Source organism: Typopeltis vanoorti, chromosome 1 (genome assembly GCF_054136105.1).
Source record: "Typopeltis vanoorti isolate ZY-2024b chromosome 1, IOZ_Tvanoo_1.0, whole genome shotgun sequence".
NCBI classification, from domain to species: Eukaryota; Metazoa; Arthropoda; class Arachnida; order Uropygi; family Thelyphonidae; genus Typopeltis; species Typopeltis vanoorti.
In genome coordinates, this window is record NC_143549.1 from 98,541,163 (window position 1) to 98,562,476 (window position 21,314).

The 21,314-nt window shown below is 36.7% G+C and overlaps 1 protein-coding gene across 4 annotated transcripts in view; it reads right to left on the bottom strand.

Annotated features, from left to right (window-relative positions):
• LOC150110248 (uncharacterized) overlaps positions 1 to 21,314 on the bottom strand; it is a 416,889-nt gene that overhangs the window by 75,116 nt on the left and 320,459 nt on the right. For all 4 annotated transcript variants that reach the window (XM_090398551.1, XM_090398541.1, XM_090398530.1 and 1 more), the window contains exons 9-10: positions 16,472 to 16,743; positions 3,627 to 4,472 (exon numbers count right to left, since the gene is read on the bottom strand). In XM_090398551.1, the coding sequence (XP_090254677.1) occupies positions 3,627 to 4,472; positions 16,472 to 16,743 (1,118 nt within the window). The remainder of the gene's footprint in view (positions 1 to 3,626; positions 4,473 to 16,471; positions 16,744 to 21,314) is intronic.

Consider the following 21,314-nt stretch of genomic DNA (forward strand, 5'->3'; position numbering starts at 1 on the left):
AGTTGAAGTGAGCCTGTGAGGGAAGGACCTATGAGATGAATTGCTCTCTTCTGGACAGCATCAGAATTTTTAAGGAGAATTTAGGTGTATCACCTCAAATGTGTGAACAGTATTCTAAGGATGGGTGGATTTGGGATTTCTTGAATAGAAAAGAATTCCTAGTTTTTTAGAAGCTGAGGAAGATATTGGTGTAATGTGTTTGTGGCAAGAGAGGTTGAAGGTAAACATCAAAGGAGAGATAGTATTACCAAGATGTGGAAAGGTGAGCTGAGATTCCTTTTAGGAGCGAAAAGGCAGGTCAGTATTTTGGCTGCATTGAAGGTCACTATGTAATCCTTACCCCACTGAAGGATGGTATGGAGATCAGTGTTTAAGGCACTGGTCGCAGATGATTTTGATGTAGGATATATGTCTGAAAACTATGTGCTTTGTCAAATGAGTAGAATGAATGAAGAGTGCTATCATTGGCCAAGGTATGGACTGGATTTATAGTGATTGAGAGTAGGTCATTTATGTATAATAGAAAGAAGGTAGGTGAGAAAATGGAACCCTGAGGTACTCCTGCATTGGTGGCAAAGCTTGAAGAGAGAGAGAGAGAGTGGCATCCCATCATGACATGCAGTGAACAACCAGAGAGGGGATGGGTATCTAGTTACAGAGGGTGACAAGCAGACCAAAGGAAGGCCATTTGCAAAGCAGGTCTTGATGCCAAACATGACTGAAACCTTGAAAATGCCAAGAGTGGCACGTTTCTTCAACCCTTTCCATGGCACATGTCCAGTGGTGAGTGATATAGGCTAAGATATCAGCCTTGGATCTGGACTGGCAGAATACATATTGGTGGTTGCTGATTAACTGGTGAGCTTCTAGGAAGTGAAGAAATTGACCATTGCTAACTTTCTCCATTAGTTTGGAGAGGAATGAGGTGATGGCAATTGGTTAATAGTTGGATGGTAGGCTTCTGTCTCCCTTTTTCTGGAATGTGTTAGATATATGTTAATTTCCATAAGATGGGATAGGTGCTAGCTGAGTATAGAAGATTGAAGACATGATAGAGGAGAGGTGTTAGCTCTGAAGCACAACGTTTGAGTACAAGATGCTATCAGGACCGGATGACTCCATAATGTTCAGGTTATCTAATGTTCTTCTTCTTTTGTCTTTCTGCCAGAAGGCTACAGGAGGTATATGGTGCTTAACGGCTAGCATTGAAGGAGGCAATTTGCATTCTTCACCTATGCATGAGTTAGAGGAAAAGAGTGATACTACTAGTGGGTCGGCTTTTCTTTGGGTGCTGTAACAGTGTCACCATGAGTAAGCAGAAGTTGCATTCGATGGCAAGGGACTGGAGGACATAGTTTCCATTTGGACATGAGATGATAATATAATAAATTTAGTTTAATCCTTTATCCAAGTGTAAGCAAACAAAGTTTGCACCTGAAGTATCTTCAGGACTGAGGCAACTTGTGGCAACTTCAGGATTGAGGCAACAAGTTGTCTTAGTATCTCCCATAATGCAAAGGACATCTCCTTGCAGACATGTATAATGCTATGCATTAAGGGTAGGGCCACTACCCAGACTGGTGATACTAAGGTGAAAGTAATGGTGAAGTCATATATACCTATACAAGTTGCCAAAAGGTGTCTCACCTTATTATTAAATTACTCTGGATAAGAGAAAGATGTTGGAAGTTTTTTCCCACTTGGTTAGACTATAATAAATTTAGTTTAATCCTTTATCCAAGTGTAAGCAAACAAAGTTTGCGCCTGAAGTATCTTCAGGACTGAGGCAACACTCATGGTAAAGGTGGACTAAGCTCACATCACTTGTCTTAGTATTTTCCACAATGCACTGGGAGATCTCAATGAAGGTCGAAACAAGTCTGGGTAGTGGCCCTTCCCTTAATGCATAGCATTATACATGTCCGCAAGGAGATGCTTTGCATTATGGTAGATACTAAGACAAGTGATGAGAGTTTAGTCCACCTTTATCACGAGTTGCCTCAGTAGTGAAGATACTTCAGGTGCAAACTTTGTTTGCTTACACTTGGATAAAGGATTAAACTAAATTTATTATAGTCTAACCAAGTGGAAAAAAAATTCCTGGACATGAGATGAGTTTTCTGCTACTGGCCTTTATTGAAGTTGGATTTGCTGATAGTTGATTTACATTTATTGCATGCTTCCATGTTTGGGTTCTTGATGCAAGTCACCTGCAATAAGCTGAGTTTTTTCTTTAACTGCTTTCATACATTTTTGTTGAAAAAGGGCTTGGAAAGTGGATGGGAATGAAGGGCTTTCATCCCTCCTGCTACTGTGGATGATTTCTGACTCACTTAGTGCAGATGTCTAGATAAGAAGAGCAGAAGCAATAGTCACACCATGGAAAAGAGTAGTAGTAGTAGTTCTGGAGATCATCCCACTATGTTCCTTTATAGTGCCAGAGGACACAAGGTTAGATGTGGTCAGAGGAAGGGCATTCTGTGAGACTGGAAACCAGCACAAGATTCTGGTTCCAATTTGCTAGGAGGAGGAGGAGAGGTAACCTCTATGATGTGTCTGGAAGAGAGCTAATTAAAAAAAAAAAGAAGATCAAGGATATTGGGAAAGTGGAGGGGATTATCTGGAATTCACCCAGGTCATTGCACTATTTGCATTAAATAATTGCTTATAGCAAAAACTTCTGCATCACACCTGATTAGTAGTGTTGGAGAAGAAGAGCCAGATTGTAGATGATCAAGTTTCATGGAGAGGAAGGTGAAGAGGTCTTTGTGGTTTTCAAAGTTTGGAGACCAGTAAATGTAGCAGATGAATGTTCCTTAGTGGGGCAAGGAAACCTTCAGCCAGAGGAAGTCAAAAGCAGGGATTCTAAATCTTGTATTCTCTGGCAGGCAATGTCAGAATGCACAAAGACACAGGTGTTACCTTTGTGGCAAAATGAACTGTGAAGAGTGTAATTTAGGCACTGGAGGTTAACTGTGGTTAATGTAGCTGCAATTTGAGCTTATGTTAAGAAAAGGAGGTCCAGTTTGGATATCTGTAAGTTGCGATGATTGTTGTTTATGTTGGAATTTATGCCACAGATGTTTGTAAAGTGGATGGGAAAATGTTTTTTTATTTTTATTATTATTTTTTTTTTTATAGGGACCCCTGGTAAGTTTGGAATATTGTGTTTGTTTTTATTTGTTTGGATGAATGTTGAGGGAGATTTATTTTGTTTGCAGTGTTTGTCTGTCATTATTTGTCACCTATCATCTAGTGATCCAGTTGGCATTTCCACCAACTAGGAAGATATCCTTTTGCAGCAGGAATGTTTGCTGCAAAAGGATATCAACTAGAAATTATATTATTCTTTTAATCCTTTACCCAAGTGAAAAGGAATAAATGTAGAGTTTCTCATTTAACTTCTATAACATTTAATGTAAACAAAATTATATATTCAACTTTGAGTTTAGAAAGATTTCGAAAAAGAACTTTTCAGTTCATTTATTAGCTTTTAATTTCTCAGACCCTCTATCTAATCTATTATGTGATTTTCAACATGCTTATAAAGAAAATAGCATTTCAGATTGTTCATAAATGGAAGTGGCTGATTATTTTAATTAAAAAAACACCTTTAAAAAGCTTACCTTTGGATTTGTATCTAGGCTCAATGGTGGTCCTTTTGAAATTAACAATATGTGGCTAAGTTTTTTCTGATAACACTCATCATCAGAGTCTGACTCACTTTCTTCACTGTGGTAAGTACCATTCATACGTTGTTTACGAATCTTTTCCTCTTGCAAATCAAGTTTACTAACAACTTTACAAGTAACTTCTACTTGTGTACCAGATACCCTTCCTATGAGTGCTGGAGTAATATTGTTTTCTAATAGAGTTCTTGTTACAGAAATTTCTTTCATTCCTGTGTGAGAAGACTGATGATGATGGTGATGATGATGATGGTGATGATTATGGTGTGATGTAACAGCAGAAAAGGATTCTAATGTTTGCTGTCGACTGGTTGAATGAAGTCCTCCAGTGCTTTCATCATTTTCAGCATTCATCTTTTCACCTTCTAGTAAACGAGTATGCATTCCTTCATTCTGAAAAACAGATGGCCTCCAAAACTCATGTCCTGAAACATTATTATTCCATACATCATTCTCCCTTAGTCTTCCTTCTGCTGCAATAACAGACTGTCTCTCATGACCTCTGAATATTCTTCTATCATTTTGCTCTGGTGGATGGTTCCCATGAAAAGAAGCATATTTTTCTGATGATAAAATACCATTCATTTCTGACCGGCTAGAAACATTGCCTTGAGCTGAACTGTGATTAAGATTTTCTACAACAGTCTTTTGTAATAACTTTGGTGGCTGTGATTGATAGTTATCTTTAAAATTACTTTCTTTCTCTAGATTTCTATCTATGGCTTTTTCTGTAATTCTTTGTTGGTCAGGTATTCTTTCTTTGGACGATGAATGATTCTGCTCCTGTATATAAAAAAAAAAAAAGTAAGAAAAGTTTGCAGTATAAAAAGGAGTGCTTGTTATATAAACATTCTGATAATTTTATGTAATCTAAAGAAAAAATTATCCATTTGTTCCAAATATGATCCTCCTACCCAGTTTCATCCACAATTATTTGTGCTAAATTTACTGGCTCATTTGCTCTATTTGCACTGCACCTATATAAGCGTACTGCCTAAAAAATATGCATTAAAAATGCTAATATTATAGTGATTGCCCCATTATTATACAAAAAAATTGCACAAATATGCTGACAGAATTAGAATTAATTCTGCCAGCAATATCTGTGCTGACAGAATTATCAGCCATCTCATTTATAGAGAGAGAGATTCTCAGATGATATCCAATATTTTTGCACATTGAGTCCCTTCATCTCACACGTTATTACTTAAGGTAGTTATCCCTCTAATTTCTTTCCTTCATGCTTGCTTTCTCTTCCTTCTATGATAGTTGAAATTTCCTCATAATGGTAGTCCTCCATGTATCCAATGCCTATTTGCCCATGCTGTTCACCACCCTCAGATGATCCAAGTCTGCAGATACACTAATTTTATTGCATTGTTAATGTCTATTTAACACCATACAGCAATAATACTAATATCATCAAACAAATGGTGATGGTAATAATATTGCTTATACTACTATCATCATTTAAGATTTACGCTAATGATTGGAGATGGATTTAATTCATCTCCAATCATTAGCAACACACCCCTGCCATTCCTATCCTACCTGTCCCTTTCTGAATATACTGCACCTAGCACATTCTATTCCTATTACGGATATCCTCTTTTCAACCAGGTTTCACTAATGCCAATAACTATATACTTTTTGCATTTACCAATGCTAAAAACTCATTACTTTTATTCTATATGCTCTAGGCATTAATATACATGCATGATACCCATCTACTAGGCCATAGATGGCGAACCAATGGCAAGTCCGAGAATTTTGCTGGCACGTCAATGATTTACAGGTGATATCCTTTTATACGCTTATAAATTATTCAGCCTTTTTTTTTTAATTGTTACAATATGTACAAGTTAATTTTTTTTTTACATGAGAGAGCAGTTATGAAGACGTGCATATGATTGGTGAAATCGCAATCCAAAGACAAATGCAACCGAAAATTCTTGAGTTGAAATGCTAATTCTCTTCAACTGAATTCCATAACATCTGAAACTGTCATAACAACATTCACTATATATTTCTTAGTTTTAACACATTCACGAAGGAGGTGTCGTTTATCATTCCGATGGAACTTCTCATTACTGCCGGGCTCAACTCACACAAAGTTTCAACCCTTGGTTGAATTTTATTGCTGCTTATTTGAGCTGGCAGACGAACTCACATAAGCATTATATGGCATGTTTCAATTCGTGGTAGAATTTTATTTGAAGTTAGCCTTTGTGATCTGTCATAATGACATCGAGAATTTCAAATGCAATAAAACAAACACCTATTTCATATAATTGAAAAATTGGACAATAGTTTTCAGTTAGATACCGTGTTTCTGGCACAACATATGGTTTTGCTTGAGTCTATCCAGCATAGTTTCTGTGAGAGGAGACATATGATTTATTAGTTAGCACTGTTTTTTTTTTCCAGCTATCTGTAATTGTACTATTTGTTAAGAAATATATTACACAGACTGCAAAAGGCTCTGTACCTTATTCAGGGATAAAACAAGTAGTTTTATACAATAAAACTACTTGTTTTTCTTGCATCTGCAGTATAATGGCTGTTGGGAGGGGTTTTCTTAACCACAGGGGAGCGAGTTACTATCACCTCGATGTGAAGATGTTCAAACATTAAATTATATATTTAGTTTAATCCATTATCCAAGTGTAAGCAAACAAATTTTGCGTCTGACGTATCTTCAGGACTGAGGCAACTCGTGGTAAAGGTGGAACAAGCACTCATCACTTCTTGTCTCAGTATCTCCCATAATGCAAAGCACATCTCCTTGCAGATGTGTATAATGCTATGCATTAAGGGAAAGGCCACTACCCAGACCGGTTTTGACATTTATTAGTATATTTTCCTATACCAGTTGCCAAAAGGTGTCACACTTCCAACATCTTTCTCTAATCCAGAGTTATTTAATAGTAAGGCGTGAAAATATGATTTCTGCATTACTTCAACCTTGGTATCACCTCTGGGTCTGGCTCCCACTGACGAGATCTCAATAAATGTCGAAACAGGTCTGGGTAGTGACCCCTAACATTATGCATAGCATTATGGGATACTAAGGCAAGTGATGTGAAGTCAGTCTACCTTTGCCGCGAACTGCCTCAGTCCTGAAGATACTTCATTCAGGCACAAGCTTTGTTTGCTTACACTTGGATAAAGGATTAAATTAAATACGTGGGTGGTCTGAAAAGTTTTCTCGGCCTCAACCATAAATGCCAACACTATCGGCAAGATGTTTTTTTTTTTAAGTTGGTACATCTGTCATATAAACATCCATGTGAAATTGTAAGTCATTCTATCAAGCAGTTTGTATTATACAGCTGTCTGAAGCAAAAGTGTTGTCTGTAGCCCTTGAAATGGATAAAATTTAGTATAATGTGGTTATAAAATTCTTTGTAAAAGAAGGTTTAACGTCAAAAGAAATTCATTCGAAGTTCATAAAAGTTTATGGGCACTCTCCTCCTTTGTTTTCGACAATTAAGAAATGCGCTGCAGAGTTTAAACGCAGCCATACCAGCCTTGAAGTTGATCCACATGAAGGACATCAAAAAGTATAACACCACCAGAAATCATTGATCAAGTGCACGGTATGATATTAGATGACCCAGAGAGTCAAAGTGCATGAAATTGCTGAGACTATAGGCATTTCAAAAGAATTGTAGCATATATTTTGAATGAAGAATTGCAAATGAAAAAGCTTTGTGAAAGATGGGTGACGCGTTTGCTCACAGCAGATCAAAAACGCACTAGCATTAAAATCTCTGAACAGTGCTTGGAGCATTTTAACAAGAATAAAACTGATTTTGTGCTTCGATGTTTTATTATGGATGAGACTTGGATTCACCCTTACACACCAGAATCCAAACGGCAGTCAAAACAGTGGACAGAAGCCGGTTGTTCAGCACCAAAGAAGACAAAGTCAGTTCCATCAGCAGGAAAGGTCATAACATCGGTGTTTTGGGATGCTAAAGGCATTTTGTTTATTAATTATCTTGAAAAGGGTAAAACAATAACAACAAAAAAAATTTCCCATTTGACGTCCGTAGACGCTGTTTATGGTCACTGCCATAACTCACATGGTTTTGACAATGATGTCTTCCACTAGAATAAGTGGTAGGGTCTCAGATTCCCTTTCCACACATAGTTCGTAAGACCATCACAAACATCCACGAACACGGCGGGATTTGAAGCTGCAGCCTCTTGGCTGGAGAACGGACATGGTAACCACTCAGCCAACAAAATAACCGGGTTTTATTATTCCGATCTTTTAACCAGACTAGATGAAAAAAATTCGTGAGAAAAGACCCGGTTTGCAGAAGAAAAAAAATCATCTTTCATCAAGACAATGTACCTGCCCATAAAGGTGTTTTGGCAATGGGAAGATTAAGGGTCAGCACTATGAATTGTTGGAACATCCACCCTATTCCCCAGATCTGACTCCCTCTGACTTCTATCTCTTCTCAAAACTAAAACTCTTCCTCGCTGGTCAGCGTTTTTCTTCGAATCAAGAGGTGATTGCAGCTGTAGAGAGGTATTTTGCAGATCTTACTGAGAACTACTACTACAGGAACGGGATAATGGCACATCGCTGGAATAAATGTATTAGTCTTAAGGGAGATTATGTTGAAAAATAAAAATAATTTTGAAATTATAAATTCTTTTTTCATTGTTAGGCTGAGAACTTTTCAGACGATACATGTATATAATTTATAGTCTAACCAAGTGAATAAACTTCCATCTTTCTCTAATACAGAGTAATTTAATAAAAAGTGTGACACCTTTTCGCAACTGGTATAGGAAAATATGACTTCTGCATTACTTCAACTTTAGTATCACCACTGGGTCTGGCTCCCACTGAAGAGACCTGAATAAAGGTCTAAACCGGTCTGGGTAGTGACCCTTCCCATTATGCATAGCATTATACATGTCCGCAAGGAGATGTGCTTTGCATTATGCGATACTAAGGCAAGTGATGTGAAGTCAGTCCACCCTTGCCACATTCCTGAAGATACTTCTGTCGCAAACTTTGTTTGCATACACTCAGTGGCAGCTCGTGGCTTGAAATCGTGGGGTGCTGCAACTTTCAAAATATACATACATACTGTGAGTACAGTGCATACATGTTTGGATAAAATATCAAAATTATGGTAAAATTTAAAAAAAAATTAAACATAAAATAATATTGTTTATTATCGATAAAATTATACAGTTTAGTATAATTCAAAATTACTTAAAAATAAAATCCATTAACATAACCCCAATAATGTTCTAAAATAAAAACTATAATAAATGTTGTCTTTAATTATTAAATCACTTAAGGAATTGAACAACGTAGATACGAATATAAATTAAATTACACTTTAATAAATATTTCCGATATTTCGGCAACGCCACGTTGCCATCTTCAAAAGGAACTTACAAAAAAAGGCACGTGCACGTAGGCATTACAACACAGTAACTGAGAATGAAGAGATGAAGCTATTGTTCTCCTAAAAGTCCTGATGGTGTCCTCTAGTGGGCTAAGTAGGTGTTCTTGGCTGTTGGGCTGAAGGTCTGCTGATGTAAGCCTCCCAAATTTGGGGCAGTCGCATACAACCAAATCTGCTGAGGTTTGGAGAGTTTCTTAGGGCTGAGGCTGATTCCATAAATAGTCATTCGAATTTGTATTTGCTATGGTGTATTACTGTAGCTTTCTTCTTTTGCTATTTGGCCATATGGCTCTGAAACACTCCTCTCCTTCTTAACACACTTAAACAACCAACATCCCAGAATCAAGTTCACCCTGGAAAAGGAAGAAAACAACAGTCTCCCTTTCCTAGACACACTAGTCACCCACCAGCCTGATGGAACCTTGGTTTTCTCGGTTTATAGAAAACCCACCCATATAGGCAGATACATTCATCAACAATCCCCCCCCCCACGCCCTCACAACAATATGGAGTGGTGAAAACACTATACAACAGGGCTAAACTAATCTGTTCTAACGACATTGCCTAAACACTGAACTAAATCACATCCTCAACACTTTCTCAGCCAATGGCTACCCCTCCCCCAAAAAAAATCCAAAAAATATTAAAACCTACAAACCACAGCCCCCCCTCCACAACAAGGATTACTCTAAATCCATCACCATTCCCTACATCCAAGGCATCTCGGAAAAAATTACCAAAATCTTAAAAAAACATGATCTGACCTCCTGTTACAGGCCATACAGAAAATTGGCATCCATTATCTGCTCCACTAAAGACCAATCACTTCCCCTAGACCTACCTGGTGTATACCAGGTCCCTTGCAGCTGTAAACTGTCTTACTATGGCCAAACAGGCAGGAGAGCGAATATCAGAATTTCTGAACACAAGAACTACATCCATTTTCAAAAGTACAGCCATTCTGGTCTTGCAGACCATGCTCTGGATACATGCCACAGAATACGGTGGAAGAAGGCTACAGTAATACACCGTAGCAAATACAAATTCGAAAGACTATTTATGGAATCAGCCTCAGCCCTCGGGACCTTGCACTAAGGGTAGTAAATCCGAAGAATTCGGCATGACTCTTTCATCTTCTTTTAAGTTCAATCCGCTCTTTGTTCTCCTCCATGCACTCTTTTGATCGTATTTTGCCAGGCAGCAGAAACTTCTCTAAAACTAGCAGACCTCTTTGATATTTTCCTTGTCTTGTCGGGCAGCAGAAACTTCTGTAAAACTAGCAGCACTCTTAGATACTAACTTTAAAGGTGTTATGCGCAGAGCTCGCAAACAACTTTCTCATACACATAACTATAAACAACTTTCTTGTGCTCTTACACATAGCTATATACAAAGTTCTGATGGCAAAGCATTGCCTTTGTTTTTGACGTTAAAACAGTAAATACAGTCACTTCCCATAGGGTTAACTACATTAATATTTAGCAAAATATACATAGAAACAAACAAGGTTATTTACAGTTCTCATGAGACTTAACCTCTGTAAAAATTGATGTAAAGCGCTTTGATATTTTTAAGCTACAATCGAGTTTTACAATAAAAACCTTGGTGAAAGACTGTTGAAATTTGCCAATGCTAACAGATTAGTTTTTACCAATACTTGCTTCCAAATACACCCATGACAGACCTATACTTTGTACATTAAACATTGATAGCTCAAGGTACCAGACTGATTACATCCTGGCTCTCCAGTGGTGGAAGACAAGCATCTCTGATGTGCATACTTGTCCTGGAGGAGACTGTGGTACAGACCATCAGCTAGTAAGAGACAAAGTAAGACTAAGACTCCAAAAACTTCCAAGTCAGACACATCCCACTAGTCTGGATGTTAGAGTAATTCCTAATGGGTTCACAGAAGAAATATGAACTCAGGTGGGTGATATTTTGGAGACTAGTAAGAAGAACTCACCAGAAATGCTTTGGGAAGGAGTCAAGGTGATAATTCAGGATACAGCCAAGAAGTATCTCAGCCCAATAAGAAGACCAAGAGACCCATGGATATCAGATTCAACATGGGAACTAATCAAAAGAAGGCAGCTGGAAAAACAGACACAGGGACTGAAGAATATAAGAGATTACATAGAGAAGTCAGAAAAGCTATCAAGCAGGACAAGGAAAAGTTTTATACTAATAAGTGTGAAGAGATACAGTTCCAGATGAGGAGGCATAATTGTAAAAGGATGTTTCATTTGAGTTTGCGGTTAAACTAGTTTAAGCGCAAACTCAATGTCATCAAAGACAGGAATGGAGAGCACTACAAACAGAAGAATTGGAAATCAAAAACAGATGAAAAGAATACTGTGAAGAACTGTACAACAGAGTGGATAAAGAAAATTTGGAAGAGTCCTCTCACTAGGAAAATTTTGATTTGGAACCTCTTCACTTAGGCATGAAGTTGAAAGAGCAGTTAAGCAGCTTAACAGCAATAAGGCCCCAGGAGCAGATGTAATCCCAATAGAGTTAATTAAGGTCACAGGGGATGGAGGGATAAGTTTTTCATATATTGATTACATGGATATGGGAGACAAGATCATGGCCTAGAGACTAGAAAAAAAGTCTCTAGGCCATGTTTTGAGGATATCTATACTGAAAGGCATACAAATGAATGGGTGCTAGAAAAGATACTTTGGACACATTGAAAGGATGGAAGGGGGACTTCTCAGAACCTGGAAAAAGAGGAAGGGATAGACCCCTCAATAAGATGGATGGATGGTGCATGCATGCGTGTGTGGAGTGATCTTCAGAGAATTGAAGCCTCCGGAAAAGCATACTACACGGTGAGGATTGGTGTATCACATCACCAAGTATTAGAGTGACTGTATGACATCTGTGGATGTCCAGCGAACAGATGACGATGACAAGATGGTAAACATTTATGCTCTGTACTAATTTAAAAACTGGGGTAACACTCAATGAGTGAAAAAATCTGCCTGAGTGTATAGGCATGCCTATATGCAACATGCCTATGCCCACACATAGGCATGTAGTAATGCTTTAATAGGAAGAGTGTGTAAGATGACTGTGACCTATTGGCAAAACAGTGGGAAGGGTAAATATTTTGGCAGCTGACAGAAAGAAAAGATACATTTGTGTCTGATAATCTGCCTGTAATCAGTGTAAGGAACAAGCAGATGGTAGAAGATTGAGAAACGAGCTGACCTAGCTGCAGTACCTGCAGCCTCATTACCTTAATCCAAACATGATTTGTAATCCAAGAAGCATACATCTAAGTGTAGATTCAACAGTTGAGAAAGGACATGTTGGAATTAAGAGACAACTGGATGTTTCTGTAGCTCTAGCCTTTTTACAGCCTGTAAAGAGCTCTGTGAGTCTTGTATAAATATATTATGCACCTTTGGTAGCAATCTTATTTATTTTAAAGCAAACTCTATAGTGCTCAGCTGTAAATTTGTTACACACTAGTGTGCAGATATAAAATATCACGATGTCAGGAAAGACAGCAGAAGATCATACTAAGTCCTCCAATTTTGAGCCGTCTGTGTAAGACCGACACAAAATCAGAGCATTACCATTTGTGTGCTTGAAATAACTAGTAGACAGTGGGAGGGTAAAATATTTTGGTAGCTTACAGAAAGAAAGATTACTTTGTGATGTGTATGAATACCACAATGTAGAACATGGCCCAGGAACCACCAAAGGCATTTACTGTAAAGCAGTGAACATCCTTTGCACCCTGTCTTCTTGAGATGCAAGCAGATGTTCTTTTCTCCATTTGTATCATGCACTCATAAGATCAAAACCTGATTATGGATCTCAGGTCTATGCATCTGCTGGAGAAAGTACTATATAATGACTAAACCTGTTTACCATCAAGCCATGAGACCTGCAGCAGGTGTGTTTCAAACTTCACCAATCCCTAATCTGTACGTTGAGGTAAATGAGCCACCTTTGTCACTGCAACGTCAACAGTTGTCTATGCTGTAGGCAATAAAAATAAAATCCCTGCCATACTATCCCACATGGGAACTGTTTTTTTTCCATGATGGGAGAACCTCTGCAATACCCATCAGAATGAAATAACTTTATTTGCAAGGCAAAGAAAAGTATCTTACAAACTCTAGACATTGTTGTAGACAACATGGCTCAGGAACCACTAAATGTGGTTCCTGGGCCATGTTGCATAGTGTCAGAATTAAGTTTATAAAAAACTTGAAGCTACATGGCTAAGTTAATACATATATGCTAGGCTGTGTTTCGCATAAATGCCATGAAGGAAAATTCGCTTGCATGGCATACATGCAAAACACAGCCTAGCATATATATATTAACTTAACCATGTAACTCAAGTTTTTTTATAAACTTAATTCTGACTCTATCTTGCTTCCTTTATATGAAATGACTAATTCTTCTTCAGCTGAGGTCTTTATAAATATTATATTCTTACACTCTGGAGGAGGCCTGCACAACTTGATTGTCTTCAAGGGCCAAATCCAACTTGGATAACTTGACTAAGGGCCAGATCACTTTGGACCTAGAATCTTAGACTAGTCCACTGTAGCTAAACTTAAGTAAATTTGTTAGTAGGTCTACAGTAAATACTAATTAATATGCATATTTAAATTTTTTAGAGAGTTACAATTAAAATTATAATCAAAATTATTTACAAACAGATATAGCTGCAAAATTTCTCAATAAAAACCACTTAAACATAAATACAAAGTTTACTAATAAAAATTTCACCGAGAATATCACACTTATTCTCAGTGAAATATCAGTGACTGAATGTTACATTGTGACATTCAAAATATCACAATGTGACACGTTGCATTTCTTTGTTGCCCCACCATTTTATCAAAGTTTGGTGTCATGTTTGAAGTGGCCGTTCTTAATATGGCCTCTAAATTGATATCACTTAAAGATAGATGAATGGTGTTTGGTTTTGTTCAAGTTCATGACTGAAAATGTTTGTTCACAAGTATATGTGCTCCCAAACATACAAAATACCTGGTAGGCAGCATCCAACAAACTTTTAAATTTATCCTGATCCAAAATAGAATAAAACTCTTGTAAGTACTTTCCCTATGCTTGACCCGATATTTTTCAGAACACTGGAGATCAAGAACTTCCATCTGGAATTTGACAGGTAGATTTCCTGCTTCGACAGAAATGGATCCTCAATCACTTTTATGCAGACTTCGTCTTCATTACTCAATGGCATTCTTTTCTGAAACTCCTCACTTAGAAGTGATATGTGCTTCTTATATTTTCTGCCCACCATTGAATGATATTCTGATAGAATATTCTGTCGACAAGTTAAGAAATATGACATATCCTCCTTAGCAAGTTGATTTTCAAACAAACAATTTCATTTTGAATGCCTTTATAAGAGACATTAACTGAAAAACAAACTTATTTTTTCCTTGAAGCTGTAGGTTAAGGTCATTCATGTGACCCAAAATGTCACACAAGAAAAATAAATCTTGATTCCATTCTTCGTCCATTATTTCTGGGAATTTTTCCATATCTTCTTGAGATTCCAAAAATTCAACTAGTTCATTTTTTAATGCGACAAAGCGTGACAAAACTTTACCGCGGCTCAACCAACATACATCAGTGTGGTATGGTAGATCCCCCACACTCGGCATCATTTTCTTCTAGAAACGCCTGAAACATTCTGTGATTCAAACCTTGAGCTCGAATATAGTTGACCAGAGCAAATGCTACTTCAATCACATGATCAAACTGCCAAACCTTTGAACATAACACCTGCTGATGAATCAGACAGTGAAATTTTGTCAATGGTTTACCTGCATACTGTTTAATAAATGTTACAGCACCAACATTTTTTCCACACATAGATGGGGCACCATCAGTACAAATTGCTACTAAATTATTGAAATTTAAGGATAGTTTTTCAGTTACACGCATCTTTACATTTTCTGCGATCTCCTTTCCTGTTCTTCTTCCTTTCATTGAACACAAACCAGCAAGCTCCTCTGTCACCTCAAAATTAAAAGCTGTGCAGTATCTTTCACGTCAGTACTTTCATCCATAGCAAGCGAATAATAGACAAATTCACTAGCCGATTTTTGCAGGTTATCTTTAAGATCCTCAGCAATATCAGCGACCCTATGCTTGAACAGTCATACGGGACAAACTGATATTTTCAAAATTATTTTTCTTATGGACACAATTTGGAAACGGCAATCATCAGACACTTTTTTATCAACTCTCCCTCAGTAAATGATTTGCCAGCACAAAGTATTTCTTGCGATATTTTAAAGTTTACCTTTGTGGCAACTTCATTTGCAGATGTCACTTTTTTAAATGCTTGTTGCTCACCGCTAAGGACTTTCAATAGCTTTGCTGCTTTTATTTGCTTTTCACTTGCATCCAACTTGCCAAGGTTAGGATGTTTCGATTCAAAATGATGTCTCAGATTGTACTCTTTCAGCACAGCGATAGATTTCTGGCAAACAATGCACACTATTTTGTCCTTAAACAATGTAAAAAAATATGTTTCTCCATTCAGGGTTAAATGCTCGATGCTCTGAATCTATTTTACGCTTTTTACTTAAGCTCATTGTGTCAAGATTGACAATATTAATTACAAAAAACTAATGATGAAAAACTCACAATAATGCAGGTTATGATAACAGTTATGCAATGTGTTGCTCCAGCTACAACCAACCACTACACTGCCAAAGCCAGTCAAGGCAAGCCAGCTTTGTGTAATACGATTCATTCTCGTTCGCAGGCATCAAGTCGTTATCATGAAGATGTAACTTTGAATTTCCTTGCAGCGACACAAGTGCTAACAAACACTTGAAGCGATTGTAATAAATTGTTATTAAATACGATAATGGGAATGACTCCAAAGCAATTTATTGTCAAGTTGAAAGAAACATGATTGTGACATTAATCGCATGAATGTAAACATGCACAGTCTTAGTAAAAATTTAATTCATCGCTAGGAAAAAATCGTCTAATTTCATATTCCCCCCGTATGATTAAATAATTCAATCAGGCAGATGGGTCAAAATAAATAGCATCAGGCCAGATGCGCCCCGCAGGCCGTATAGTAACGAGACTTAACTCTAGAGAGTATTCAAATCTAAGTCTCGTTACTATATGTACTACAGAGGCACTATAATAAAAAATAAGCTCTGAAGTAAATAAATAAGTTAATCCTTAATATTCAGTATATGAATCTGGATTACTAACAGCTTAATCACTACTTGATAATCTATTTCAAAAGTAAATAATAAAGTCAGATTGTCATTAGCAATAATTTGAGTGATCATAAATAGCATGCTTGATTACCTGATGCATCATGAGCGGATGCCTATATCCAATTCCTTCCTCTTGATCTCTATGTACAAAGTGATCCTGATTCAGTCCATTGGGATGTGTCTGTTGTCTGGAAAACCACAGCCCTGCCATATGATCAGACATTTTGTGATGACTTTGACTAGGAGTTGAATGAGTTGCTAAATTTAATGGACCTGCAGAAGATGAAACTGGTGGAGTTGGCTTCCTGATGACTAAATCTCGAGGAATTCCTTGAGTGATTGAACCAAGTCGACTCACTGGAGCTAGAATTTCAATGCATTTTACATATTACTAATCGAATGAATCGAATGTGACCACACAATTAGTCATACAGAAAAAACAACCATAAATAAGTTTCTGGCAATGAAAGTTTGACATAGAATATGACTTGGGCATGTTTTGAATCTCAAAATAACATATAAAAAATTCAATTTATATTCTATTAATGTTAATAATTTTGCTAAACACTATCAACCTGGTCTATGCAACATTGAGATCACTGCTACCTCTTCCCTGGATGAAGAAACTCAGGTGTACTAAGAGGAGATATTAGAGCTGTTGCACAAACCGAATAAGAATTCGGCAATAGGGTCTGATGAGATATCAGCACGGGTGCTAAAATAATGTTCAGCTGAACTGGCTATTCCTTTGACCAGGCTATATAATTTGAGTTTCAGAACAGGGAAGATTCCACAGGAATGGAAAAAATATATGGTAATCCTATTACACAAGGATGGTGCAAAGACCAATGTATCCAACTATCGACTAATCGGTAACTGATTATAGATGTAATTGAATATAGATGGCAACACTATCGGCAAGATTTTTTTTTTCACAAATTGGTACATCTACCATAAGCATCCATGTGAAATTGCAAGTCATTCTATCAAGTAGTTTATTTTCTATAGCTGTCTGAAGTGAAAGTGTTGTCTGTATCCCTTGAAATGGATAAAACTGAGTATCGTGCAGTTATAAAATTCTTTGTAAAAGAAGGTTTAACCACCTTACCGGCCATTAAAGATCAAATATGCACCCTCAAAAGCTTCGTATCCATCATAAATTTCAATGTAATATTAATGGTATTACAATTTTAACCTCCCAAACGGCTAGGACGTCTATAGACATCCAGCTAAATCTGGATATGATCCAGCCCACCTGTTTAAAGAACCAGGATAAGAAGTGCAATTTGACCGTCCTATCCATTAGAAGGTGTGATAAACCCTCATGCTGAAGAGAATGGGTAATCGGATTATCTCATGTTCGTAGCTACATCTAAGTTGCCTATAACAAGAAACGCACATCCTTGTTCTATGCTGGGTAACTGGATTTTAGATATATAGGATAGACTAAAAATAGAGAAATTATTTATATTTTTGTTTTCTCTTTTTATTGTACAACACAATCTTGATTTCTGAACAAAATAAATGTCTTGCATAATTTCTTCACTTAAATATTGAAGTGAAATAACATGAAATTGGTTCTCCTTACCTTGGAGAACCAATTTCATTTTTAATTTTTTGCGCTAATTTTTTTCTAATCGCTTTCTAGACAAAACATTTTGCTTTGTTCTCGAAGAAATTAATTCATGATAATTATTTGAAATATTCTTTTAAAAAAAAAAAGAAAACTGGCTGCCGATGTTCCAGATTATATTTTTATTTTTGTACAAAACCATCGAAATCGAATAATACTTCACAGATTTCCTTTAGGACACGGTGGAGCAACTTTGCTTTATAGAGAATAACATGAAATTCTTTAATCATATCATTAAATTTTTTCTTTATATTATATAGTAATCTACTGTTCTTTGTACTTTCACTTTCTTAGTTTCCCTGTATAATCGGTCTTTATAAAATGAAATAAATGGTTATTATTTAAATTGATATGTATATATTTTCTGCTAGTTTATATATTTTTCACCAATTTTAATATAAGTAATACTTTTGTCTCTAATACAAAATTTGTATATGTGCATGCATCAAATGTGAAATTTCATATTTTCACAATAGAAATGAACTTTATTTCGACTTTGATAGCATCACACGCCCCCTCCCGTTGCAACATTACCAGACACCCAAAAGCTGTTATGAAACATAGGTACAGTTTTTATTTCATTTGTGATTTTTCCATAATAATTGTTCCACATAATGTTTATTTTTTTCGACACAGAAACTAAGTTTTGATTATTATAAATTTGCAAATTATAAATAAGAAAATATACATATTATTTCCCTATTATTATAAATCAGAAAGTTATGTGATGTTGGCTAATAGGGGAAATTAATATTTAAAAACACTGTCATCCTGCACATGCAATATCAGACTATGCTTCGAATGTCTGCTAATCAATCAGAAAGATGGAAAAACAGAACAACGAATTTCTGCCTGTAAAATATTCAGTTATTGCACGAGGTACTTTAGTGTGCTGCCCTCTGGGCATGTTCTTTTGATCTAGTTCTCAGGGGGGGTTAGTAATCTCCATTAGTCTACAACTTGTTACTGGGCAGAAAGGAATATTAGAAAGCATACCCAATATACAATTCATTTGTGAGATGGCAAGCAAGAGCAGCAGCAATAGCAGTAATTTTTTTCAAGATAATTATCAAATAATTTAGAATTTTTCAATAATAAAAGTGAAACTGATCACTATAAATAAAGAAATCATTTTTGGCATAAATACTTCAGCCTGTAAAAGAAATGTCAGTTTTACTGTGTTAGGATATCTGAACAACAGAAAACGAAACAAGACATTCTTGCTTGAGGCAATTTAGGGCGACTTCTCGGAAACTTTCTGTCTTGTGTTTCTATGACTTTTAGCTTTTCCTCTAGGTAAGAGGATTATTGTCCAGCATTTCTAAGACGTATTTCATTTCAGAAATAGCAATCAGTAGAAATAGTAGTAATATTTAGATTTTTTTTTAAAAAAGAAAGAGAAATAACACAATTGAAATTTCTTTGTGTGGTATACAGTTTTACATGTTGAAAATACAGCAGCATAGTATTTCTAAATCTTAGAATAATTTCAGCAGACCGCTGATTTCAGATTCAAAGAAAGAGTACAGAATTAGAAGCTTCGATATACAATATTATTGCTTTATTTCTTTTGTCAAAATGGTAAACTGAAATAAGATATTTTGAATACCGTCTGAAAACTTTCAAAGCTGTAGAAATTTAAAGTAGTTATGCAACTCAGTTCCAGGACAGGAGGGGGGGGGGTGCAGTAAAAAATCCTAAAAATGAGCATAAATTTTTAATCATTCCATAGATATTCTTCCTATTATATTTTCAACATATCTACAGTGGTTAAGCACTGGATATTATAGTAATGTGCATCCTACAAAAAAAAAAAAAAAAAAAAAACCTCTGTTGCAATTTTCAGCAAAAGAAGACGACGAAGAGTCTCTGATAAAATACCATTAGGTACAAATTTTTGATACTAAAAAAGACACAATATCGGAAACTGAGTAATGCAGTTTATAATTCTGACAGAGTCAGAATGGTTAGTCTGTTGCCGCGGTATGACAGAGAGGAGTTTAGGAGGAGGGCCATAATTGCAAATGACATTATGCGTAGGTTATGCAGACGGTGTGGTGTGGAATTCGTGGACGTGTGGAATGAGTTTGAAGGGCGAAAGGACTTATACAAGATGGATGGCCTGCATTTGAATGGACTTGGTGTGCAGAGACTGGAAAGAATGTTGCTGAATGAAGTGAAAATGGATGTGCAAAACCAGGGAAACTAGAACTACCAAGGAGGGGGGGGGGATGGATATGCAGACATCAGTGAGACAGATGAGTGTAAGAATGTATATAATGTATCCGAGCCAGCACTAAGGACAAAAAATGGGAATGGGTCATTTAGAATAACGTATCAATATAGGGGTGGGACTAAGGGATCACTGCATTTCATGTATACTAATGCCAGGAGTATTAGGAACAAGAAGGAAGAATTTTTGGCCTTGATTGGCTCTTCGCTGGCCACATGTTATTGGCATTAGTGAAACATGGCTGACAGAAGAAGATATAATTAGTGGGATAGAATGTGTAGGTTATAGTGTGTTTAGGAGGGACAGAGAGAATAAAATGGGGAGGGGTATTATTGATGATAGCTGATGAACTGCAGCCAAGGAGAATTGAAGTTGTATCACAGGATAGTGAAAGGAGCTCATTTGAGGCTATTTGGTGTGAGATTGAGACTGGCAGAATAAAATATACAGTTGGGTGCTGCTATAGACCAGGTGATGGAATAGATGGTGGAGATAGTATGCATAGGGAAATTGATGAAATGAGTGGAAGGAAGGTAATTATTATGGGGAATTTCAACTATGGTAACATTGATTGGAAGGAGGAGAGGACACATGTGAGGAAGGAAAAGGATTTTATTCAATTATTAAGGGATAACTATCTGAGACAGCATGTAATTGAAAATACTAGGGGTGTGAGAGTGCTTGACCTGTTAACAGCATCTGAGAATTTGACTGTAATGAATATGACCATGTTGCCACCTATTGGTGAGAGTGATCATAAGGTCTTGACCTGGGAGGTGGCTAAAGGTGTGGAATTTTCGATTAAGACAGGGTATATGTGGAATTACCGTGCTGGCAAGTATGACAAGCTTAGGAGATTGCTTGGATCAGTGCCATGGCATGTACAACTGCAAGGGCTCGACGTCGATAGAGCATGGGAAGTGGTCAAGGAGCATTTACAGGAGGTAATGGTTGATTGTATACCTAGGGTCCGAATAGTAAAACAAGTAGGGGTTAAATGGATGAATAACACCATTAAGCTTGAGCTGCAAAAAAAGAAACAACTGTGGAGGGAATTTAAAGAAAGGG